The sequence below is a fragment of the Vombatus ursinus genome, unplaced genomic scaffold, assembly GCF_900497805.2.
Source record: "Vombatus ursinus unplaced genomic scaffold, bare-nosed wombat genome assembly UNPS02014797.1, whole genome shotgun sequence".
NCBI lineage: Eukaryota > Metazoa > Chordata > Mammalia > Diprotodontia > Vombatidae > Vombatus > Vombatus ursinus.
Genome location: NW_020954575.1, coordinates 7,548,139 through 7,574,963, shown reverse-complemented (window position 1 = coordinate 7,574,963; position 26,825 = coordinate 7,548,139). Strand labels below are relative to the sequence as shown.

General features: G+C 39.2%; 1 protein-coding gene across 1 annotated transcript in view; it reads left to right on the top strand.

The window, feature by feature from the left end:
* The window catches only part of SCPEP1 (serine carboxypeptidase 1), a 30,391-nt gene that overhangs the window by 2,243 nt on the left and 1,323 nt on the right, over nt 1-26,825 (top strand). The window contains exons 2-12 of the mRNA XM_027870511.1: nt 3,247-3,395; nt 7,447-7,536; nt 9,023-9,178; nt 9,533-9,607; nt 14,664-14,736; nt 16,485-16,522; nt 18,358-18,486; nt 18,605-18,698; nt 19,991-20,104; nt 23,137-23,274; nt 24,575-24,738. Of these exons, the coding sequence (XP_027726312.1) occupies nt 3,247-3,395; nt 7,447-7,536; nt 9,023-9,178; nt 9,533-9,607; nt 14,664-14,736; nt 16,485-16,522; nt 18,358-18,486; nt 18,605-18,698; nt 19,991-20,104; nt 23,137-23,274; nt 24,575-24,738 (1,220 nt within the window). The remainder of the gene's footprint in view (nt 1-3,246; nt 3,396-7,446; nt 7,537-9,022; nt 9,179-9,532; nt 9,608-14,663; nt 14,737-16,484; nt 16,523-18,357; nt 18,487-18,604; nt 18,699-19,990; nt 20,105-23,136; nt 23,275-24,574; nt 24,739-26,825) is intronic.

The window sequence follows — 26,825 nt, the reverse complement described above, 5'->3', positions numbered from 1 at the left end:
CTCATCATCTCCTGAATCAAATATAAAGTCTTAGTTGGGGCTTTTAAAGCCCTTTGTGCCCTGGTCCCTTCCTACCTCTCAGTCTTCTTGTAACTTTGTACCTTGTACCTCTCCCTCCTTGCCCCCATACTCGACAATACAGTGACTCTGGCCTTTTTGAACAAGATATTCCACCTCCCACTCTGGGCAATTTCACTACCTATCCGCCATTTCTAGAACATCTCCTCCCATCTCCTCCTCTCTGCCTGCTGGCTCTTCTTGGTTTCCTTCTCAGTCAAAACCCCTTCTCCAAGAAGCCTTTCCGGTCCACCTTAATGCTAGTGTCTTCCCTCTGAGAATTCCTTTCTTCTGCCCTGTACATATCTTGGATGTACATAGTTGTGTACATGCTGTCTCTCTCATTAGACTGGAGCTCTTGAGGGCAGGGACAGAGTTTTTTGCCTTTCTTTGTGTCTACAGCACTTAGGCACTTAGCCCAGTGGCTGGTGTATAGTAAACATTTAATAAATGCTTGTTGGTTGACTGACTTTTGTCTTCCTCTGCTCACATTTTTGTCTCCTTTTGGCTAGCTATCCTAATCTCCTCCCTCAGCAATCATCCATCTGTTCTTTTTCTGCCAAAGAAACATTACAGTGTAGTATGAAGAGAGGCTATGCTTCCTACATTTGCTAATTGTGCTTTTATGGACAAATCACCTTCCTGTTGCTCAGTTTCATATCTACGAGATGGGAATAATAGTGCTCGTCTACCTTATCTCATAGTGTTTTGGGGTGAGGCAAAAGACATAGAGTATATGAAGCCCTTTGCAAATGCTAAAGTGCTCATATGTGTAAGTTATCATCACCATCATCTCACTCCTCTGCCACAGAGTGAAGGTTTGAAGCTAAAGGGAGAAAGAAATAGGAAAGCAGAAAAATCAAGTCAGGGGTGGAAATCTAACAAAACTTCCTGTTTCCCTCCTCTCACTTTATTTTTGAACCCTGTTCCACTTTCCATCTGATACAGAAAGGCCATGTTGGTGTGAGGTGAAGGCAGTATAATGGCATTTGGAAGCAAGGTATATGTTCAACAAAAGGAGGCATTGTAGGAAGTGGATTCAACCTTCAGTATGAAGGATTTAGGTTAGACTTACAGAATAACTTCTCCACAGTGTAGGTTTTTAGATTAAAACAAAACAAAACATACACAACAGGTGAATATTCCTTGGAGGTTTTAGAAAAACTGGTGAAATCCTGATCCATTTAACTTAATTTTGGTCCTATCTAAAGGCATTTGAGCATCAGCGATTCTTAGGTTCATGTTTCTAATTTTATCCTGTCTCTGAGGTGTGGGGAGAGAGGTTTTAGAATGCTAAAGCACCATTGAGCTATAGTGTAAAAGGCACAATAATTCCAAAGTAGATCCAGCATTGGACTTGGAATCAAAAGAATTGTTTCCTAGTCCTGTCTGCAATGAGAGACAGAGAAAAACAGAGAACGAATTTATTAAGCACTTATTATGTACTGAGTTCTATACTAAGTACTGAGGATACAAATACAATTTTAAAAAAAGACAACACCTTCCCTCTAGGAGCTTACATTCCAATGGGAGATGACAACATATAAAAAGGGACTGAAAATAAGTGAGGAGGACAGCACAGACATGGGGGCAAGGCCCAGAAAGAGTCTGGGGAATCATTGGGCTGAATCAGGTTTGGAAAGAATATGACTGACTTGGAAACTAACTCAAATGGAGGTTTGGGGAAATATCACCAATCAGATGAGGAACCTGTGGATGTGAAGCAGCCATTAGCTTGGAGATGATCACTGTGGGCAGAGGTCCAGAAGGAGGCCAGAGAGTCAGGGACTGAACCAGGCTTAGAGTATGTGACCTTGATCAAATCGTTGAACCTTCTTCAGCCTATGTTCCTTCATGTGTAAAGTTTAGACATTAATAATAAATTCTCCAGGGATCATTGTGAAGCTAGCTGGAATAATAAAATGCCACCTAAGTGTCTGTTTGAGGGGTTTTGGTTGTTGGTTTTACTTTTATTCTTTTGGACTTGACCTTTGATTTCATTGGTATGAAAAAGTCCTGTTAGGGAAACTCTGTCCAGTTCAGATCAGCATCCCTACTGCCTTGGGGTGGGGCAGCTAGGTGGTGAAATGAATAGAGTGCCGGGCGTGGAGTCAGGAAAATCCGAGTTCAAGTCCAGCCTCAGACACTAGTGGGTAAGTCACTTCCTGTTTGCCTCAGTTTCATCGCCTGTAAAATGAGCTGGAGAAGGAAATGGCAAACTACTACAGTATCTTTGCAAGAAAACCCCAAATAGTATCACAAAGAATCACATGACTGAAATGACTGAACAACAAAACTGCCTTACAGATGTGAAAAATTATTCTCAGAGCTTCCCACTCCAGTCAGCCTCCTTCTGAAAAGTTCTTTAAAAGGACATTACTGATAATAAGATTGCATTGAGTCTTATCCTGGTCAAACTCCAACCCTAGCCTAAATTGATTTAATCTGCTGAAGTTTGGTTGCAAACACATTCTTCTGCCTAGATAGCCCAAAGCTGGGGGTGGTATTTTCTCAGTCCAAATGGCGGGATGATATTAGCCCCTGTTGACCGAGATTATCACGTACTCAAGACCTCATTTTAATATAGCCCACCTCCCAGTGTGTTGACCAATCAGAGTTGATTGGCTCCTCTTAGGAACACCTACTCTTTGAAGGACATATAACCCAGTACCCCCAAATCCCAAATCGAGTCAGTTCTGGACTGGCCCCCTTAGGGGGGTCCTAGTTCTGGATTGTGACTCCCATGTAATACATGTCAAGCTAGCCTGAGAGAAATTAGAATGTGGACACACATCCCCTAATTTCATTTGTCTCTTTCTTAGAACAGACTGTTTTTAAATTGGGGTTTGACACAGAGCATACCCCTAGAACCCTGAGGTTAAGTGACTTGCCCAGGGTTACATAGTCAGGGGCAGGGCTTGAACCACAGTCTTCCTAACCTCAAGGCTAGTGTTCTGCTTTGACAAGCTGCCTCTCTATAAAATATGTGGAAAAAAAGAGAAGAAGCTGCTGCTATCACGATGACAATCACCTCTACTAGTAGTGCTATGGGGAGCGGGGGGGTGAAGATAAAACTCTGAAATCTGAAATAAATCCCCCCCCCCAAGCCAGTATAGCCAATTATTTGGGCACTGTTCAATGAATGAATGAATGAATGGATAGATAGATAAATGTAGCTTCTTTTTTTAGGCATTGCTCTAATTCAGCCAATAGAGGAAGGCAAGGAAGCGTGGGATTATGTGACAGTCCGGAGTAATGCATCCATGTTCTGGTGGCTCTACTATGCCAACAACCCCTGCAAAAACTTCACAGAACTGCCTCTGATCATGTGGCTTCAGGTAAGAGCACCCACATACCTCTAACTAAAGGTGAGTGAACGCCTTTTTTTTTTTTCTGTCAGTTCTCTGGCTCTTGGAAGGAATAAGGCCCCTGTCCAGGTGCTTTGGTATCCAAAACAAGAGCAGAGAACTCTCAACAATGTATGGGCGGTCCTTCATTTCACAGGACATTATGGGGCAGTAGCCAACTGGAGTTCTAGCAGTTGTGGTTTTAATTCTTTGCCCAGCAGGCTATAGCTGAAGCTATGGCCAGCTTAGCCACCGGCTATGTGCAAAGGATGAATACTAGTCCCAGACCTTGTGAGTTTTTAATTTTCACTTTTAAAGAACTTGTTTAAGGTGTGTCTCCTGAATCTTCTGTTGAAAGTTTTTTCTTAAATGAAAATATTTTATTATAAAGTTAATAGTAGCATGAACAGTTGAAGAAAATGAGGGCTGAAGCCACAAAATCCATCCAAGGATGCCACATGATGCCATGGAAAAAGAATTTGAGATCTGAAGATCTGGGTTTAAATCCTAGCTCAATCACTCACTACCCTGTGATCTTCCTCATCTGTAAAATGAGGGAGTTGGACTAGTCAGGGGTGGGTACCCTGCTGCCTCAAGGCCACATGTGGCCCTGTAGATCCTCAAGTATGGTCCTTTGACTGAGCGAGTCTAAACTTCACAGAACAAATCCCCTTAATAAAAGGATGTTTTCTGTAAAACTTGAGCTCAGTCAAAAGGCTGCCCCCAAGGACCTAGAAGGCCACAGGTTCCCCACCCCTGGACTAGATCTTTAAGGTCCTTATCAGTCCTAAATCTACGGTTCTAGGATCTACATTTTGAGAGAAGAAAAAAAATATGAAACTTCAAAGCCAAAAAAAAATTACCCTGACAATTTATTTCCTGTGTGTTCCCTTTCAGTCATCAAAAGCATTTTGAAATAGATGACCAGCCATAGGCTGTTGCTCCTTGCTTCTCCCACTTTGCCTTGAGGTAGTCTGTTCTCTCTGATTATTTATCCCTGATAGGACAAACCCTGCTCTACTGGAAGATTCTGAAGATATCTTTATGGGAATGGCAATCACTTTCCTCCTCTTTTAGGAGTGTTTTCGGTTTCATTGGGTTTTGTTTTGTTTTGTTTTGTTCTTCCCTTCTACTTGTGGAGCCAAATGCTTTGCTTCCTCTTAAAGGCATTTCCCTCTGGAGGAGGGAAGCAGGAGGGTAGGGCAGGGCAGGACCTTCCTAAAATAACAGCACCTACCCCATGAAGTCACTGGCCTCCAGAATGAGGGAAGGGGGAATATGTTTCAGGGTAGACTTTAGGACTATAGTCTTGCCATAGACTCTGAGATACCAAGGCATGGCTTTGCTCTAGTCATCAAATCCTCACTAGTACAACTGATGGCTGATGTGGCATTTTCTTTACATATGATCTAACAAAGAAATAGCAGTCTGAGCTGCAAAACTTGACCTTCCCCCCCACCCTCATAAGTTGACCCACACTATCTCATGAGCTAAAGAAGATTAGACAATTTACAGAGTATGATTCTTCCACTATAGTTATCATGCTTGAATTCTCTTATAGATTAATAGATGAGGCTCAGGTGGGATGCCTGACATTGGAGATACTGAAAACTTCTCCAAAAGAAATGTCCTTGAAATATATCCACCTAAGTTGTAAACTGATCCAGCCATTCTGGAGAGCAATTTGAAACTATGTCCAAATAGGGCTATAAAACTGTGCATACCCTTTGATCCAGCAACACTATTACTAGGTCTGTATCACAAAGAGATCATAAAAAAGGGAAAAGGACCCACATATACAAAAATATTTATAGCAGTTTTTTGTGGTAGCCAAGAACTGGAAATTGAAGGGATGCCCATCAACTGGGGGGAATGGCTGAACAGGTTGTAGTATATGAATGTAATGGAATACTATTCCATAAGAAATGATGAGCAAGCGGACTTCAGAAAAATCTGGAAAGACTTGCATGAACTGATGCTAAGTGAAGTGAACAGAACCAGGAGAACATTGTACACAGTAACAGCAACATTATACAATAACCAACTTTGATAGACTTGGCTTTTCTCAGCAATGCAAGAATCTAAGACAACTCCAAAAGACTCATGACGTAAAATGCTATACACATCCAGAGAAAGAACTATGAGGTCTGAATGCAGATCGAAGCACACTATTCTTTCTCTCTCTCTCTCTCTTTTTTGTTTTTTCTTTCTCATGGTTTTCCCTTTGGTTGTGATTCTTCTTTACAATATGACTAACGTGGAAATATGTTTAATATGATAGTACATGTATAGCCTACATCAGATTCCATGCCATCTTAGGGAAGGGGAGAAAATTTAGAACTCAAAATCTTATGGAAATGAATATTGAAAACTAAAACTGAATAAATACATTAAAAAAAAAGAGAAATCTATCCACCTAGAATATGTCTTCTCCTCCTGTCCCCTCCCATCCAATGTCAGTGTGCTCCTTTGTGGGGAGCAGAGGTAAAACTATCTGCATCCTAAGGCTAAAGAGTACCTGAAAGCCAGGGCACCAATGGTCAACAAACATTTGCAGGCTATCTTAATAATTAATAACTTGATAAAAGCACTTTAAGGTTTCAGAGTGGTTTACATACAAAATAGGTGCTAATAACCAGCTCTTCTCTATTGCCCCAAAGGACTGAAACTAGAGATGAATCTTAGTTGCAACAGGAGTTATTTGAGTTAAATGTGCAGAAGAACTTTCCCATAAGGATGATTTGAAACTCTAGAATAGCCTTCAAAAGGAGGTTATGGCATCTTATCCATAGAGATCCGTCAGAACAGACCATACAGTCTTGGAGATTGGAGATAGGGGACTGGACCATCTGATAATTCGTTAAAGTTCTATCTAGTTCTGGGATTCTAGAATCCTGTGATATTGTATCATCACTGAAATACTAGTATTTATTGGTAGTCTTTTACATAGTTTTAGGGTCACTCTACGACAGGCATCCGAGTGGAGTGTCAGTATTCTAGCTATCCCTTCTTTCCACTAGGGAGGAGTCAAAAATGAGTCTGGATGACTCATCACCTGGATGACTGGTAGGATGATGGTGCCCTTGACAGAAATGGGGAAGTTAGGAAGAGATTTGGAAGGAAAGATGATGAGTTCTTTTCTGGACATATAGAGTTTGAGATGCCTATGGGACATTCAAATGGAAATGTCCAATCAACCACTGAACCCATTGAATTACAGCTGCCCCATGTTCTGGGGTCCCCTCAGTAGTTCACAGTCACTTTTGTCAACAGGGTTTTTCACTATAGAAGTGTGACCCTGAGGGTAGTGCAGTAGAAAGAACAGTGGGCTATGGGTCAGGAGACCTTTGCTTGCAATAAAGATGGAACATCCTAGGGCAGGATTTACAGGATAATATGCCAGCTGGATACCTAGGAGCATTGCTATTGACTTGACTATGAGATTTGGGGATAATCACTTAACCTCTTAGAGCCCTAGTTTTCTTCCCTGTTAAATGAGAGGTTTGAACTATTTTATCTCTAAGATCCCTCTCAGCTCTAAATACTGTACTCTAACTCATGCTCATGCAGCCGCTAAGTCCAGTCCTGTTTGGAGCCCAGAGCCCTGGGGGCTCTCCAGTGAGGTCTTCTCTCTCCTTAAAATGAGCATTAGGATAGCTCCAGTTTCCAGATGACTTAGTTGTTTTCAGTGTAATCTATAATTTTCTCTTAAAAAAATTGATATCTTCATTTCTGAATACATCCCTCTCTACTTCCCTCCCTCATCACAAAGAATAAAAAAGAAAGTAGATACAGCAGTTCGGTAAAACCAGCAACCTATCTGCTGGGCCTGACAATACATTGAGTGTGCCACACCCATAGTTCTCTCTCTCCCCCCGCCTTGCCTACAAAAAGTAGAGGGAGGTACATTTTCTTTACTCTAGACCCAAGACAACTACACAACATTCAGTTTCATTGTTTTCTTCTCTTTCTTTACATTGTTGTGATTTGACTACATTTTTCATTGACATACACTCATTTATTTTCTATTTATTTGTTACAGGGGGGTCCAGGAGGTTCCAGCACTGGATTTGGAAACTTTGAGGAAATTGGTCCCCTTGATGAGGAGCTCAAACCAAGGAAAACTACCTGGGTATAGTGAAGATTATTGTTAACTGTATCTGTGAGCTGATCTTTTGTTGTTGTTCAGTTGTTTCAGTCACGTCCTACTCTTCTTGACCTCATTTGGGGTTTTTTCAGCATAGTTACTAGAGTGGTTTGCCATTTCCTTCTCCAGCTCATTTTATAGATGAGAAACTGAGACAAACAGAGTGAAGTGACTTGCCCAGGATCACATAGCTAGTAAGTGGCTGAGGCCAGATTTGAACTCAGGGAGATGAGTCTTCCTGACTCCAAGCCCAGCACTCTATCCATTGTGCCACCTAGCTGCCCATTGATCTGATCTAGTCTTGCCTCATTTGCAGACAAGCAAATGAAATTCCAAGCATGCAATTTTAAATCCTGGACTGACTTAAGTTCCAAAGGCAAATAGTGAATAATAACACATTCATTGCTTATATTTTATTATAGGACATCCCCCTCATGGCTAAAGGAAGTTTTTCCCCCTTCTAATGCTCAGAGGACCATTTTTGCTTTCTTTCCAAGCCTCTCAGCCCCCTCCAGAGGCAGCATAGTGTGGTAGAAAGAACCCTTTGCAATAGAAAGAATAGGGGCAAGTGGGACAGAGTTTCAGTCCAGCTCTGCTGCTCACTGGCTGTGTGAGCTTAAGTATGTAACCACCATTCATTTTGGGCCTGGGTTTTCACAAGTACAGCCTATGGATATCTCTCAGATTTCTACCAGCTCCAACATTCTGTCAGTCCAAGAAGCTTTAGAAATGTCTTAGAGTATCCTGGCTAGTGTGAGACTGAATTTGGGGAGCAGGAGGCAGAGGAAGGGAGATAACTGCAGTGTTATTTTAGTCCTTGCATATGTTACCATTGCTCTGAAATAGCTGGTCAAAATGGCATGGGACAATTTCACATGGGCCTTATCAGATATCTCTGCCGCTTGCTATTTGTGTGACCCTCGGGAAGTCACCTAACCTCTCTGGATCTTACTCTTCTTATCTGTAAAATAAAGGAGTCAAGGGCAGCTAGGTGGCACGGTGGATAGAGCACTGGCCCTGGATTCAGGAGGACCTGAATTCAAATCCAGCCTCAGATACATAACACTTATTAGCTGTGTAACCCTGGGCAAGTCACTTAACCTCATTGCTTAGCCAAAAACTAAAATAAAATAAAAAATAAAGGGGTCAGACTAGATGACCTCAATGTCAGCCTTAGATCTATGATGCTCTGATGCTATGATCCTGAGTACTTAAAGTGGTGCAGTCTTATGAGAAGGAAGAGGGAGGATCCAGGACGGTGTAGAAAACATTAATTTCCTTCTCTCCCCACTCTCATCTGCCTGATGTTGTTGGGACAAAAGTCCCAAGATCCTAATGCATGAGAGCCTCACCTCAGTGGTGTTCATGAATAAGACTTTTTACTAGTATGTGGGCTGTATACTGGCTACTGCTCAGGAAATATTGCCTGGTTGATGGCCTTTGCTATTTGTCTTTTCTCTCTGGCACACAGCTACAATCAGCCAGTCTTCTATTTGTGGACAACCCTGTGGGCACTGGATTTAGCTTTGCAAATCAAAGCGATGCATATGCCAAAAATCTTGACATGGTGGCTTCTGACATGCTGGTTCTCCTACAAAATTTTTTCGATGCTCGGCCAGAATTCAAGGTAAGCAAAGATTCTGTGATGGTCAAATCCAATGCTAGCAGGAGCAACATTGCTTCCCTCAGAACAAATATGTCTTTACTTTAAGGTGAATTTTTTAAACTCTCAATCCAGTGACACAGTTTTGGAGTAATTTCTGTAAAAATTAGAATATCAGTTACTGATAAAATTGACAACAACTTTACAGAGTGGCCCGGAACTCTGCATCCTCATCAGGGTTTGATTATACCCTAATCATGGCTCAGAAGAAACTACAGCAGGTTTATTTTTGCTTACACACAGTGTGGAATGGACTTTGCTCATTTTAAAGACCTTTAGAATTTTGACTTTTCTACACATCTTTTTTTTCTTCTCTAGACAATTCCATTCTACATTTTCTCAGAATCCTATGGAGGGAAGATGGCTGCTGGGATTTCCCTAGAGCTTTACAAGGTAACAGGGGAGAAGACTTGGTTTTTGGTATGTGATTGTAGAGTAAGTCATTTACCTCTCTAGGCCTTAGTTTTCTCATCTGAAGAATGGGGATAATAGTCTTTACACCCCACATCTATCAAAGACACCTAAAAACTTTTGAGCTCTTCTGAAGAAAGGCATCATATAAATTAAACTATTTCATCATTGGTATCAGTCAGGCATTCCAGTCCAATCATCCAAACCAGTATTTGCTAATAGATATATGTTTTGTATATACGTGTTGTCTCCCCCAATAGAAAGGAAGCTCCTGGAGAGTGGAGTCACTTTTTTCTTTGTAACCTCAGCACCCTGGCACATAGTAGGGGCTTACCAAGTGCTTGTTGGTTGGTTGATTGATCACTCTAGTTTTTTTTTTTAACATTTTTTGGAATCAGTCATACAACAAAAAGGAGCCCGAAGTTTATATTTTAAATACTTTCCTTTTTAATGTTATAGTCAAAATGACATAGTACCATGAATAATTAATAACTAATTAATATTACTTAATATTTCCTAATTTTAATATTATGACCTTGACAGACATCAACAAATATGAGCATTTCCCTGTACCAAGAACAAAAAGAAAAAGAAAATTACATATGAAGTTGTGAATCTCTACTACCTACAATCCATGGGGGTTTTGTTTTAATATATATTTTAAATTTAACATGGTAGTTCTAACAGTCCCAACCAGCATGTCTGTTCCCTTCTGACCTTCCCTCTGCTCACTTTACTTTTTTTAAAAAATGATTCATCAATGCGTTTTCTTTCCTTTTTTTAAAAATATCACTATACTATTCCCACTTCTTTTATTTCTTCCTTCTTCCCTCAAATGTCTTCCCCTATAACAAATAAGTAGAGTCCCACAAAACCAGTCCATACGTTGGCTGTAGCTGAAAATATATGTCTCATTGCACTCTTGTCGTCCATCACATCTTAGCTAAAAGGTGGAGGAGAAACATGCTTTATCATCAGCCTTCTGGAGGCATAATTAGGCACTGGATCATAGATATTGAATCTTTTTTTATGGTATAGTCATAGTATAAATTATTCACTTATTCAATTTTTATTTATTCAGTTCTTCTTATTTTGCCACTCAGTATCAGTTCACAAGAGTCTTCCCAGGTTTCTCTGAATATTCTATTACATTCACATATCATAATTTTTTCATACCTTCCCCAATGGATGGGAACCTCTTAGTTTCCAGTTCTTTGCTACAACAAAAGTCCTGCAACTATTTTTGTATATATGGGTCCTTTCTCTCTGTCTTTGACATCTGGAGAATAAATGCAAAGTAGTAATTTGGAGCATTTTTTCATATGATTATTGATAACTTCAACTTCTTCTTTTGAGAACTGCCTGATCATATTCTTTAACCATTTAAGTATTGGGGAATAGATTTGTTTCTTATATATTTGTAACAATTTCGTATAAATGTGCCCACAACTCTTAGTGCAATTTTTGTAACTTAAAACTGAACTGGGACACAGTGTATATCTTGAATACTGGACCTTTATCAGAAAAGTTTACAACAAAGATTTTTTTCCCCAATTAGCTTTTTTCTTCTTATTCTAACTGCATTAATTTTGTTTGTGTGAAAACTTTTCAACCTTATGTAATCAAAACTGACCCTTTTATCTACCATGATTCTCTGCGTCCCATGTGTGTTTATACAAGAACTTTTCCCCCATTTTTAAAATTCAATTTTATTTTATTTCCAGTTCTAGATTCTCTTCCTTACTCCATCCCTCCCCCACCCATTGAGAAGGCAAGAAATACAATACCCATTACCGTGTGCAGTAAAACATGTTTCTACATTAGCCATGAAGGAAGGAAAAAAAAATGTGCTTCTGTCCACACTCAGAGTTCATCAGTTCTCTCTCTGGAAATGGATAGTATTTTTTCATCATAAGTCCTTCAGAGCTCTTTTGAATCATTGTACTGATCAGAGTAGCTAAGTCTTTCACAATTGATCATTGCTACAATGTTGCTGTTACTGTGTAGATTTTTCTCCTGGGTTTTGCTCACCTCACTTTGTATCAATTTATATAGGTCTTCCCAGGTTTTTCTAAAACCATTCTGTTCGTCATTTCTTATAGCACAAAAGTATTCCATCATAATCATATTCCACAACTTGTTCAACCATTTCCCAACTGATGGCATTCCTCTTCTCTCTCGTCATAGTTATGAAAGATATGTTCTTCCCTACTCCTAATTTGTTTAGGATATGACTTCATATATGTGGGTCATTTATTCATTTAGAGATTTTAATAATAGATAGTGGCAGATGTTGATCTAAAACTAATTTCTTTTTAAAATTTTTTTAATTAAATTAAAAAACTTTTTGGTTACATTTTAAATTCAAAAATGTCTCCCTCCCTGCCCCCCACATGCTAGAGAAAACTCTCTCTCTCTCTCTCTTTCTCTCTCTCACACACACACCATACTATGCATACTTCCATTTATCAGTTCTTTCTCTGGAGGTGGATAGCATCATTCTTCATGCATTTTGTATTTATTTATTTATTATCTATTTTACATTATTATTTATAATTATTATTTATTATCTATTTAATTATTCATTATCCTTTGTAGTTGATTTGAGTATTTATATTCTTCAGAATAACTTAGTTGTTCACAGTTATTCATCAAACAATGCTGCTGTTACTGTCTACAATATTCTTTTGCTTCTGTTCATTTTACTCTTCCTTATTACATGTAAGTCTTTCCATGTTTTTTATACAATCAACCAGCTCATCATTTCTTACAGCACAGTAAAATTCCATCACACCAAACCTAATTTCTATTGAACTGCTTTCCAGCTTTTCTAGCAGTTTTTGCCAAATAGTCTTTACCTCAGTAGTCGGGGTTCTCTAATTTATTGAACATTATGCTACTATCTAAGTGTCACAGTTTCTGGGTCTGGCATACCTAACCTGTTTACACAAATCAATTTTTCTATTTTTCACGTGAGACCAAATAGTTTTGATGATTACTCCTTTTACTTCCATTAGAGATCTGGTGCTGCTAGGCTCCCCTTCCTATTTTTTTTTTCATTAATTCTCTCAAAGTTCTTGGCCTTTTGTTTCTCAGATGAATTTTGTGACTATTTTTTCTAATCTAATAAAGTAATTCTGTAGCAATTTGACTGGTATGCCTTTGAATCTGTAAAATGATTTAGGTAATATTGTCATTCTTGTATTAGCACAGCCCAACCAAGAACAGCTAATATCACTGCAGTTACACTAGAGACTCACTTCCTCTTTCTCATATGCCTATGGTTCATGTAAAGATGGTCTTGATCAGACTCATTTTTGTGTGATGAAGCATGCAATAGTAGCTCGTGCAATTTCTATGATAATAATAATAGCTGACATTAACATAGTACTTTAAGGTTAGCAATGGGCTTTGTAGAAGATATCACAACAACCCATTAGGTAGGTGCTCTTATTTTCTTTGTTTTACAGATGAGGAAACTGAGGCACAGAGGGACTAAATGATTTGCCCAGAATCACAGAGATAATAGGGCAGCTAGGTGGCACAGTGGATAAAGTTCCAGGCCCAGAGTCAGGAAGACCTGAGTTCAAATTTGGCCTCAGACCCTTACTAGGTATGTGACCGTGAGCAAGTCTCTTTTTGCTTCAATTCCTCATCTGTAAAATGAGCTAGAGAAGAAAATGGCAGACCATTCTAGTATCTTTGCCGAGAAAACTCCAAATGGGGTCAGGGAGAGTCAGATATGACTGAAACGACTAAACACCTGAGTTAGTAAGTGTCTAAAGCAAGATTTTCTGAGTCCAGCACTCTAGCCTCTTTGTTAGACTGCCTCTCTCTATGCCTACTGCTAGTATCCTTGATTCACTGATATGGGTACTTCATCCATCATGACAGTTTTCATAACTTTCTGTTGCCAGAAAATCACCCTGTAGATAAACTTGGTGCTGAGCCTCTCTGATCTTTACTGGGCTAGTTCTCAGATGACTCACCTATAGTCTATTACTGGGCCCATCCTGGAAGACTTTCCAGAACCTTTACCAGCACCTCCTTGTATCAGAAGAGAACCTTAGTGGAGGCTTTCTGCCCTCATATTTCTATAACAGTGATAATAATAGCTTACATTTACGTGGCGCCTTATAACAACACCAATATGTTTTACAAAGTGTTTCATGTATACATTACCTCTTTCAGTCTCTGAAATAACCCACAAGGTAAGCTGTACCGATGCTGCTTTACAGATAAGGAAACTGAGGTTCAAAGAGATTAAGTGAAGTCACTTAAGTTTCAGGACTTAGATTCACCCTTAGTTCTTTTGACCCCCCAATTCAGTCAGTGTTCTTTTCATTACATCATAACTCTGATGTGAGTATCCATCAGATCTATCCACAGGCATTTATGAAGCACTTATATGCCTGGCACTGTCCTAGGTGTTAGGGATACAAATACCCAAAAAAAAAAAAGATAAGAGCTTTGACTCCTAGAAGACAATTAGAAGATTCCTATTCTCAAGGATCTTACATTCAGTTGGGGGATTTGACATTTTAAGTGTATGGAAAATTAATCCATTATTGTTTAATACAAGGTAGTTAGAGAGGGAGGGCACTAGGTATGGAAGGATCAGGAAATGTTTGCCATAGAATATGGTGCTTGGGTTGCATCTGGAAGGAAGAGAGAGATTCTCTTCCCAGGTGAGAAAGGAGCAAATTCTAGACATGAAGGAAGGCTAAGGCAAAGGCACAGAAAGAGAAGTTTTCTGTATTGGTGAAATAGATTGGGTGAAGATTTCTATATCACCTTTTATCAAATCAAGGGATAGCTAGACTTAAATTTGCCTCTCTAAGTGTGAGAAAGATCATAGGGCCACAGATTTAGAGCTGGAAGGGACCTCCTAAGATCATCTAGTCTGTCTCATTTAATTTACAGACAACAAAACTGAGACCCAGAGAGGTTAAGTAGTTTGCCTAGGGTTACACAGAGACTAACCAACACATGGTGCCAAGATTTGAACTCTGATGCTTATGTGCTTTTCTTCCCTCAGGCTATGCAAAAGGGCAGTATAAATTGCAATTTTGCTGGTGTTGCCCTGGGTGATTCCTGGATTTCCCCTGTAGGTAAGGCTTCTCTCCCATTTCTCATCCCATAAGCCTTTAGTTGTGTTTTAGTCCCATGACTAGCATGATATCCTGACTCTGCAGCCCCTTGGAGAGGACAGCAGCTTTTGACCAATTGTCCTCCTCCAATATTAAAAAAGACTCCCAGAGCTTCATAGGATGCATTGGAAAGGAAATTTCCATTTGTTTTAGAAATTGTTGAATAGATGCATATTACAACAGATGGTCTTTTTTCGCCCTCCCAATTTCATTATCTTTCTTGTCCCAGCCACAGATAAGTTAGCTGATTTTATATTTAATTTGAATACTGAAGATTTTGGGGTGTGGTTTCTGGAGTCTGATTCAGGTAGATGTTGGTTTAGTGCTGTACATATCCCTCCTGTGGGTAAGGCTGTCAGTAAGAAAATACAGTGACTCCACTTAAAAGATAGCTTTATTGTCTCATATATGGACACAGCCTTGTTTCGTATGTTTCTGATGATGGGTCATTTTTGCCCTTATTCTTGCCATTTCTGAAATAGGATGAAAATCACTTGAAATGAATTGAGTCACCCCTAAGAGCTATTGCTTTTCATTTTTCATTTTTCATTCGGAGTTTTGGCTCTTAGAAGGCAATTAAGCTTCTATGGCCTTAAAGTATCCCTAGGACCTGAGAGGCTTCCTTCTTGATCATAGAGCCTTTGAATAAAAGGAACCTCAGAGGTCATTTAATCTAATTTGCAACCCAGAGCAAGACAGGACTCTCCTCTACACCACTGAACATTTCCAATGATGGTGAATTTACTCTTGCAAGACATCTCATTGTACTGAACAACTCCAATTGTAGAAAATTCATCTTATTTTGAACCAAAATCTTCCCCCTTTAAACTTCTACCTATTTTTCCTATTTCTGCCTTCTAGTGCTGCATAGGAGGGATTAGTTTAAAATCTAATTAGGGGGATTAGAATCCCCTAATCTTACTTCCCCATGACTGTTCTTCAAATATTTGAAGATGACAATCATATAGTTTTCCTTTTTCACCTTTCACCTTCCTTATTTCTCTCCCAAAGTCAGCAAACTTGTTCTTGTGGCAAGTCCTCAGATAACATGGTCTTCAGCTTCCTGCCTAAAATCTGGCAGCTAGTATTGAACCCAATATTCCATAAGTGCACAGTTAGGCGGGGGAATTTTCCCAGGCTCTGGGTCTTTAGGTTCATGGCAGGTTCATTTATTCCTCCTGTTTATGTAAAACTACAAAAAAAAAGCAAAAAACAAACCCAACATTCTGCGAAGCTAATGCCAATGAGTTTGGTGGGTATGTTAGACTTGTCCTCAGCCTTTCTTAATTCTCTGAAACAGTAGCCTTAGAATATGGGGAACAAACAGCGTATAGGCCAATAATGTGGGGATGAGCAAGTATTTAAAGCAACCAGAAGACTGGGAAATGGGCAGAGAAGCCACAACCTACCTGTCAACTACCTTTCTGTAGGGAGACTTAATTATTTATGACAACATTTATTAAACATGCAATTAAGTCTTGCCACTCATCTTTGGAGCATGCACCCCACCCTGTCCCCATCTCCTAACCACAGAGAAATCCATGAGTATCACAAAGAGTATGATTCTGAGTTAAGGAGACAGGAAGTTATGAAATAAATATTTCAAAATTCTGTTTAGGAGTATAAGTTAAGTTTTGCTTTTTCTCTCTTGAAAACAAAGCTGCTTCAAATTTGCTTTATTCATTCTGGATATATGTGGTTCTCTTTAGATTCTGTGCTTTCCTGGGGACCTTATCTGTATAGCATGGTAAGTGTTATTTCTTTTATTCCCTTTATTATATCTAGCAACTAAATTCCTTCAACTGGAAACATGAAAGTCTGGAATTGTGTTTGTATTGAATTGTCTTCAAATTGCCATTTTTTTTAACCAACCTGACAACGAATTTATTTAATTATCCTTGGAGGTTAAAATGAGAATGGTGATTTTTTTTTTAATGAACAACCAGCCTCCAGAAAATATGAGTAAATAAATCAGATTTACAGGCACATGAACAACTGTTCGTGTTTTAACAGTCCTTGATTGAAGGCAGCTGTCATCAGTTAAATACACTTAAGCTATTTTGCATGGAAATTCTTCCCTGAAGAGATTTTTTAAATTGATGCCCTTTGTTTTTTACATCATAGTTATATCTGGATAGAGACCCTTCCCATTCCTTTCCTTCACCACTACCACCACCACCATCCCCACCCCCACATTAAAACCTCCCTGGTACTCAAGAAGAAACCACTATACAAAAACAACCAATACAATGAACACTCTCGATGACAATGACTTGTAGTCTTCTCTCCATAGTGTCCTACCTCTTCGAAGGGGAAGGGTGCATGTTACATGATCGGGAGGGTGGGACTAAGATTGCTCATTATAATTATTCAAAATTCCATTTTCTATTAGTATTTGTTTCATTTAAATTATTTTAGTCATTATGTATATTTTCTTGGTTCTTCTGCCTTCCCTCTGTGTTAGTTCATCAAAGTGTGCCCATGTCTTTCTGAATTCTTGAATTTAATTATTTCTCATGGCATGATAATATTCCATTAGTTTATTCAGTCATTTTCCGATTAGGAGATACTCACTTTGTGTCCAATTCTTTGCCACCATAGAAAAATGGTGTTATGAATATTTTGGTATATTTGGTGTCTTTATTTGTATTTCATAATGCTTATCACAGTGCCTGGAATGAATCAAATGCTTTATAAATTGCTCATTTGGTAACTGACTGTCTTTGACCTACTCAGGGTATATCCCTCAGTAGTGAGATCTATAGATCAAAGGATATGAACAATTTAGTAGCTTTCCTTATATAATTCCAAATTGTTTTCTGGAATGGTTGGACCAATTCATAATTCTACTAGCAATGCCTATCTTCCCATAGACACTACAATATTTGACTGTTTCCTCTTTTTTTTTTTTGTCACATTGCTGTTTTATTTATGTGAAGTGAAACCTCAGAACTATTTGAAATCACATTGCTCTTATTAGTGAATCAAAGTATTTTTGGTATCATCATTTAACTTTCATTTCTTCTTTTGGAAACTGTTTATTCATATCCTTTGATATTATCCACTGGATATTATCCACTGGGAATAACTCAGTCTTATATTTGTACCAGTTTCTTTTATATCTTGGATGTCATATCCTTATCAGTGACATTTGACGTGAAGATTTCTTCCCACTTGGCAGTTTCTCCTTTTTTCTGCTGCATTGATTTCATATATGCAAAAGCTCTTTTAATCAAAATTGTCTTTGTGTGTGGGTGTGGATGTGTGGGTGTGTGGTTGTGGGTGTGTATGAGTGATCTCTTCTATCACTTGACTGGTAAAGAATTCTCCCCCCAGCCACAGATCTTAATGATACCTTCTTCTATTCTCTATTATTTTTGTAATATAACATTTTATATTTAGGTATCTTTACTTCTTTCCCCAAAATTCCAGACAATTGCTTGATATTTGTTTTTCAGATTTTTATTTTACTATGATAAATCAGACTTTCTGTGAGACCAATAGGATCCTCATCCTCAGAATATAACCGAGGTTAGGCTTTTAAATTAACAGTGCTCTTTTTCTTCTCTATTTGCATTCTAGTCTCTTCTGGATGACAGAAGTCTAACAGATATGACAAAAATTGGAGAGAAAATTCTAGATGCTATGAATAAGGGACTGTATGAATGGGCTACCCAGCTGTGGGCAGATGCAGAAACGTTTGTGGAGCAGGTGAGAAGAGAAGTCTGTTTGGGGATAAATTCAGCTATCAGACCCATGGGTTCAGGATCTAAAGAAAAAAGTGTGTGACAAGCAAGTAAGAGCAGCATGACTTTTAATTTAATTTCAGGACACAGATGGAGTGAACTTTTACAACATTTTAAATAAAAATCCTCCTGAGTCTACAATGAAGACAAGCCCAGAATTCACCCAGGATCATCTAGGTGAGTTGGGCCTGGTGACCTTAGGTCATACATACCCTGAAAAAGTACTCAGGAACTGTTTTTGCCTTTCTTTATGTCCCCAGTTTATGGTACAGAACCTGGCATACAGTAAGTGCTTAATAAATGTTTGTTGATTGACTTCAAGGGGAAACAGACTTGAAAAATTCCTATCTGCCTATCTAGTTCAAATGCCTTATTGATTCATAATTTCCAAGCTGAAAATCCTTTTTAACTGACTTCCCACCTCTTTGCAAATTATTGAATTTATAGGTAAGCTGTTTTTGTTATCTCTTTTTTTCTTCCATTTGTATCCCCAGGGCTTAACACAGTGCCTGATGCATAGTAAGTACTTAGTAAATGCCCTGGGATTTGACTTCTGGTATAAGACTGCAGCCTCCCCTGACCCAGGCAGTCTGCATCTGTGACTAACCAGTAGGGAACTCCCAAGCCCAGGATTCAGCTACATACTAGACAGAATCTGATCTCATAGTCTTTCACTGCATTTCTTTCCATGCCGTGGTGTATTTGGGTGCAACCAGGCTACACACAGCCTTATGTAGTGCTCAGGGTCTGACTTCATGCCCTCTTTCCCCAGTTCAAGTTCTAAACACACCACCAGGGTTTCCAAGCTCTGCACAGGCACTAGTACCCACTAACTTAGACTTTTGCCAGAGCATCTCTCCTGTTAACTTGCTAATCTCATAGGAATACATACACAGGCAGAACCTTCTCACTACAACTGCTGAGATTCTTTCTGTCCTACCGCATTCATAGGTACCCTAAATTCTATCAGCTTCCAAGCTACTTTCTGATGCTCCTAAATATCCCCAGGGACTGAAAATCTCAGCTCTCCTCTCTTTCTTCAACCACGTCCCCTAAATGTCCCTCAACAGGAGCAGCTACTTCTCTTCCCCTCCCAACCCTAAAGCATCCCTAATCCTAACTTTGGTTCTCTTAGAGTTCAAAAACAAAGGAATGAAGTTCACCTTTCAAAAGTAACAAACTATCTTCATTTTCAACTTGTATTTCTTTGGGGGACAGCCAAAGCTATTCTTTCCTATCTTTCAACTAAAACACTCACTTTACAAGCATAACTTCTCCCACCCAAACTCTAACCCTACCATATCAGTGTCCCTGAAGCTATGAGACGTCATACTGATGTTTGTAACATGATCTTTCAAGTAGTTTCACTTTGGAGTCTTTGCAAGAAAGACGGTGTCGTGCAATTTTTTTTTTTTCCTTTTGGATTTATTTTCAGTCCAATGACTCAATGAAGGCTGGTTTTGTTTCAGTTCGACTTTATCACCGCCATGTGAGACAGCTGCACCAGGATAAGTTAAGTGAGCTCATGAATGGACCCATCAGAAAGAAGCTCAAAATCATTCCAGATTTTGTCACCTGGGGAGGTATTAGTTAATATTATTAGGTTCTATTTGTAGAGGGTTTTGGAGAAGATAACTCACATTTTTGTTTATAAACTTTAATGTTTGCAGTATACTTTTCCTCCATATTTTATCGATGCCTACTGTTTAATTCCCAATATCCTACCCCAACTTTGAATCTGCTTTTGTAACAAAGTAATAAGCAGAAACAGGCTGAGCAAGTCACCAAGTCTGGCAATGTATACAGCATTGACACCCATAGGTTTCTACCACTACTGAGAAAAGGGATGTGTAACATGTTTTCCATTCTCCAAAACCAAGACTGATTTCTATTTGAATTCATCAGGCTTTTAATGATATTTTCTTTTTCATTATTATATTGATTGTATATATTGTTTTTGTGGTTTTACTGTCTTCACTTCATACAAGCCTTTCCATATATCTTTGAATTCCTCATATTTGTTATTTCTTATGGCACTATTATATTCCATTACATTCATATGCCACAATCCATTCAGTTATCCCCCAACTTGGGGGCATCCACTGTATTTCCAGTGTATTTGCTAACATAAATGATGCTACTACAGATACTTTTTTCCATGTGCCTTTCCCTCTATAATTGTCATTCTTAGAATATATGCCCCTAGTGGGAGCTCTGGGGCAAAAGGTAGGAACAATTCCATCATTTTTCTTGCATAATTCCACATTTTTTTTCTAAAATGGTTGGACCAATTTGTTGCTGCACCAACAGTGTGTCAGTATGCCTCTTTCAAAACTCCTCCAACATCAGGTCAGGAGGACCTGAATTCAAACCCGGCCTCAGACCAAACACTTTACACTTACTAGCTGTGTGACCCTGGGCAAGTCACTTAACCCCAATTGCCTAAAAAAAAACAAAAAACAAAAGAACAAAAAACTCCAACATGGACTGAGCCTATACTTAATCATATTTACTAATTTATGGGGTGTAAGGTAAAACCCCAGAGTTATTTTAATGTATATTTCTCTTATTAGTGCCTTGGAGCATTTTTTTTTATTATAATTGCTGATCATTTGCATTTCTTCTGTAAATTCTTTATTCACATCTTTCAACTACTTATTTATCAGATTCTTCATCTTAAATTTGTGTCACTTGTCTATATATCTTAGATAACAAACTTTGATCAGCAATATTTGATACAAAGAGGCGAAGATTTTTTTCCCACTTGACATCTTCCCTTCCAGCACTTAGCACAGTGCCTGGCACATTGCAGGCATTTAATAAATGTTTGTTGACTTCTTATCCTAGCTACATTGATTGTGTTCATGCAAAAGCATTTTAATTTTATGCAAGCAAAATTGTCTATTTTATCTCTTATGAACTCTGCTTGGCTAAGAATTTTTCCCTAAGCAATTGATGACGAGCAATTCTTCCTTCCATTTTTCCCTTCTATTTAGATCAAAGTAGCTATATGGAGCTGAGGGTAAATGTAATCTAAATGTAATTTTCAAGTTTTGCCATCAATCCTTGTTACAATCATTTGCCCAGTCATTTATGTTCTTGGGCTTTTCAAACACTAGTCTATAATGTGCATTTTCTTCTTTTCCATCTCTTCTTCTTTCTCCTTCTCCTCCTCCTTCTCCTTCTTCCTCTTCTTTCCTCCTCTTTCTCTTCTTCCTCCTCTTTCTCCTCTCTTCCTTCTTCTTCCTTCTTCTTTTCCTTCTCCTCCTCCCCCTCCTTCTCTTTCTCCTCCTCCTTCTCCTTCTCTTCCTCCTCCTTTTCCTCTTCCTCCACTATCTCCTTCTCTTTCTTCTCCTCTTCCTCCTCCTCCCCTTCTCCTTACCCTCCTCCCCCTCTTCCTCCTTTCTTTATAACACCTTTGTGACATGGGTTGTACAGCTATCTCCTTGTAAATGCTTTAATAGGACTGATAAGAATGATGGTGTGTGTATGTATAGTGCTTTGTTTAAAACAAGAAACTTTTTTTTAAGTGTCTTTCTTCTGTCAGTTCAGTTATTATCCCCTCAAACCTGTAAGGAATTGTCCCTGTTCTACAGATGGTGTAGCCTAGGGCCAGAGGATATAAATGACTTGCCCAAAGTTACATGGCTAGTGCAAAGCCAGGACCCAAATTTAGGTCTTCTCAATTCCTGCCCAAGGCTCTTTCTTTTAGGTCACTTTGCCTCTGGATACCATCATTGCCCCTTTCTGTACCACTTTTTTAAGGAGAAACTATAGTTGAGGCTATATGAATTGGCTTAACTTGTTAAGGTTTTCTGGTAGTGCCTAGCACAAAATGATTAATGGAGACCTAGAAACATCTGGCTTCTGAGCCTCTATCTCACTTTGTGACATTAGGCAAACTACTCCCCCAAAGTCTAGTTTCTTCTGAAATAAGATGTAATGAAATCTGCCAAGTGATTACCAGGCATTTGCATGAAATGTGCCAGTGGTTCTTTTCATACTTGCCCATCCTTCTCTCCATCCTTGGTTATCACAGAGTTAAGGAGAGTGTGTTAGGACCATGCCCTGAGAACTTTACCCTTTTATTCTAGAACTCTTATTTTGGTGAACTCTTTCACTGCCTACTATTTTGACCTGCTCTCAGCCGTGGTTTCCTCCCCAGCCACCCCTTCCCTCCCACCACACCCCTTCCAGTTCCACAACCATAATAAACTCAATATTGGCAAAGGTGTGCCAATCCACTTCCCTATGGCTTTACTCACCAACCTAGTAACTTTCCAAAACAAAATACTCCTCTCCAACTACCATTCCCTTATATGTATTATCTCTGTCCATTAGAATGTAAACTCCTTGAGGGGCAGGGTTATTTTTGCCCTTTTTTTTTGTATCCCCAGCCCTTAACATAGTGTATACATAGGAAGCATTTAATAAATGCTTTTTCATTTATTGAATTAGGGCCATATTAACCAAGCACCTGTAATTGATTCACTGCTTAGAACAGTACTATTAAAGTATATTATATACTGAAACTACTTGTGCCATGTATCCAGTGATTCCTCTTATTCTGGTTATGTGAAGCCTAATCCATTTTTTCTCCATTCTACATATGCAGAACAATCAAGTTTAGTTTTCAGCAACATGGAGAAGGACTTCATGAAGCCTGTGATTAACATTGTAGATGAACTGCTGGAAGCTGGCATCAACGTCACAATTTACAATGGGCAATTGGATCTCATAGTGGATACCATGGGTAGGGAAGGTTGGGGAGGATGAAGAGGGGGAGACGATTAGATCTCATAGTCGATAGCATGGGTGGGAATGGTTGGGGTGGGTGGGAAGAGATATGATGACATGGAGAGAGTTTCAGGAATTGACCAGAAAAAAAACAGACGATTAAAATTCACATACTAGGCAAGTGGAATTGATGATATTAAGTTTGTTGGGAAGCTGGCTATCTATTTTCTATTGGGTCTTCCCTGTTAGTCAGTTCTCAAACCTTGTGATAAAAGCGTAGGACTACTTTGTCTCCGCTCTCTTCATCTCCTCTCCAGCCTTTCAAGTCAAGTTAAAGAGTATTTATTAAGCAACTATTATGTGCCAAACACTATGCTAAATGCTGAGGGTACAAAGGAAGGCAAAAATAGTCACTATTGTCAAGGAGCTCACATCCTAATGGGAGAGAAGGGGACTGGGAAAGGCATTTGAGCTGAGACCTGAAGGAAATCATGGAAACCCAGAGGCAGAGGTGAGGAGAGAGGGAATTTCAGGCAAGGGGAACATCCCATGTTAATACACCAAGTTGGGAGATGGCATCTCCTGTGCAAGAAACAAAAAGACCAGTGTAACTAGGCTGAATAGTACATGGAAGGGAGCAAAGTTTGAGAAGCCTAAAAAAATAGGAAAGGAATGAGTTATGAGGGGTTTTAAATACCATACAGGATTTTATATGTAATCTTGGAGGTGAAGGGGAGCACTGAAGTTGAATGTGGGGCAAGGATGGGAAGGGCATGGTCAGACCTGTGTTTTAGGAAAAGTCGCTTTGGTAACTGAATGGAGGATGGACCGGAGTGAAAGAAGGCAGGAAGTGTAAGGATGCATAGTGCCTTGCTTCCTCTCCCACTTTTGGAGGCCAGTATCAGTGGATAGTAAAGAATACAGAGAAGAATAATTTGGAAGGAAACTAGAAAGGTAGGAGAGGGCCAGGTGCCCACTTCAGATTTGAGAAGTGCCTGACAAACTACTGTCATCATTCCACATAGCCTGCTCTTTGTCTGTTGAGGGCAGTTGACTGTTTGGAGCTGTCTCCTTGCCAATACAGTTATTTATGGGAGTCTCTTAATGCCATATCAGGTTGCTAGAGAGGTATTTGACTCTGTAGCAATTACACGGAAAAATGAAAACTTGTGCCTCTCTGTGGTGCAAATAGACCTGGGTGGCCCATTTCTATGGGTTATAGCCCTTTTGTAGTCAGTCACTGACAAGCAATAGGAGAGGGTCTTGTTGGAGACAGCTAATAACGTTAATTTCTTTGTCTTTCTCATCACTGACAGGTCAGGAGGCATGGTTGCGTAAACTGAAGTGGCCTGAGCTGACTGCTTTTAGTCAGATGAAAAGGAAGCCTCTGTATGTTAATCCTGAGTCTAATGATACATCTGCTTTCTATAAATCCCACAAGAACCTTGCTTTCTACTGGATTCTCAAGGCTGGCCACATGGTGAGAAAAACACAGCTTTTGTTCCAGATTGAAAAGCGTGTGGCCTCTAGACAGGCATGCACAGGCATACTGGAAAAGCAGAAGGGGGAAGAATGCTGGCTATGATAGCCTGAGCTATGTGTCTTTCTATGGGCAACTAGTGGCATAGTGGATAGAGCACCAGGTCTGGAGTCAGGAAGACCTAAGTTCAAATCCGGCCTTAGAGATTTATTATGTGTGACCCTGGGCAAGTCACTTAACTCTATTTGCCTCATTTCCTCATCTGTAAAATAAGCTGGAGAAGGAAATGGCAAACCATTCCAGTATCTTTGCCAAGAAAACCCCAAACAGGGTCATGAAGAGTAGGACATGACTAAAAACAACCGAACAACAACAAAATGTATCACTCTAAACTATTTAGTGCTAGGACTTGTGCTGATGCTGTTACTGAAATCTCATCATTAGAGAGTCATTATTCTTGAGGCTAACAAGTTACTAGGTAAATCACCCGGTAGCTGTTTTGCACTTATTTTGTATATATCTAAATGTGTATGTGTTGTCTCCCCTGATAAAACAGAAGTTCCCAGAGGGTTCATCTCACCAGTGCCTGACATGTAGTAGGCATTTAATAAATGCTTATTGATTAATTGAGAAGGTGAACAGAGTGGAGTTGAGTGAATTTGTGAAATCAAATGCTTTCCTCCTAAAACTAGCTAAAATGTGTTATGTCCTGAGGAAATGGGAGTTTGGGCTGGGTACTAGGAAAGAGGAGATATTTTGGAGCATAGGGGCACCAAAGAGAAGGAGCTAGCCTGGGTGGGGTGGGGTGAGTCCCAGGGGAATTTTAAGCATTGAGAACACCGAGATGCAGAGATGACCTGGCGACCGTTGCCATCGGCCACAAAAGGAAACAACGGGCAGTGCATAAATTCAGCACAATTTATCTCTGCTGGGAAAACCAGACAGCACAAGTCATTATGGGTTCTTTACATGGAAAAGACATTAGATACATGCAGACTATTTTAAAATTTTTCTGATTTTCCATTCCTTCAATTATTTCTATTGGTTTTACTTCAGATAATTTCTAGGTTTTCCATGACTCTTTTAAAATAGAACCCTGACCCTCCCCTCACACCTTCCAAGATTAGGAGGCTCTTTGCCATGGGAAATGTGACTCTTTTTAAAAGTATGCCCCAAGTATTATTTTTATGATTAATATCTTAATGCTTTATAGCATACTCTATGTAATGTTGCCCTGACCAATGTAATCTGACAATAATAGCATTAATACATTAAAATTAAATGCTACCCAGGATGGCTGCAGAAAAACCTGGAAAGACTTCTATAAACTGATGCAAAGTGAACTGAGCAGAAGACAGGAGATCATTGTACCTGTATACAACTGTGTAACAGCAAAACTATACAATGATCAACTCTGAATCAGTTAGTTATATTCAGCCATACAATGATCCAAGACAGTTCTAAAGAATTTATGATGAAAAATGCTATTCACCTCCAGGGAAAGAACTGATGGAGCCTGAATGCAGATCAAAGCATACTTTTAAAACTTTATTTTTCTTTGGGTTTTGTTTTGTTTTGTTTTTTGTCTGTGTTCTCTTTTTCAAGATGGCTAATGTGGAAGTATGTTTTGCATGACTGCACGTGTGTAATGTGTATCAAGAGGATTTCCTTCTTGAGGGGGGATGGGAAGAAGAGAAAGAATTTAGAATTCAAAAATCATAAAAAATGAATAAAAATTATTTTTATGTGTAATTGAGGAAAAAAAATAAAAACATTCTTAAGAATAAAAAATCAAATGCTACCCTAACACTGCAAAGCCCTAACATAACATTGATGTGATATCAGGAATTAGGTAGCTAGCAACTGCCTCCAGAACCTTATTTCACTTAAACTTGTGTTTTCAAGGATATGCCTGTACTTATTCTGTCTTTCTTTCTTTGTTTCTTCCTTCCTTCTATCTTTTCTTCTCCTCTCCTCTCCCTCTTCTCTCTCCTACTACTTCTCCTTCTCCTTCTCCTTCTCCTTCTCCTTCTCCTTCTCCTTCTTCTTCTTCTTCTTCTTCTTCTTCTTCTTCTTCTTCTTCTTCT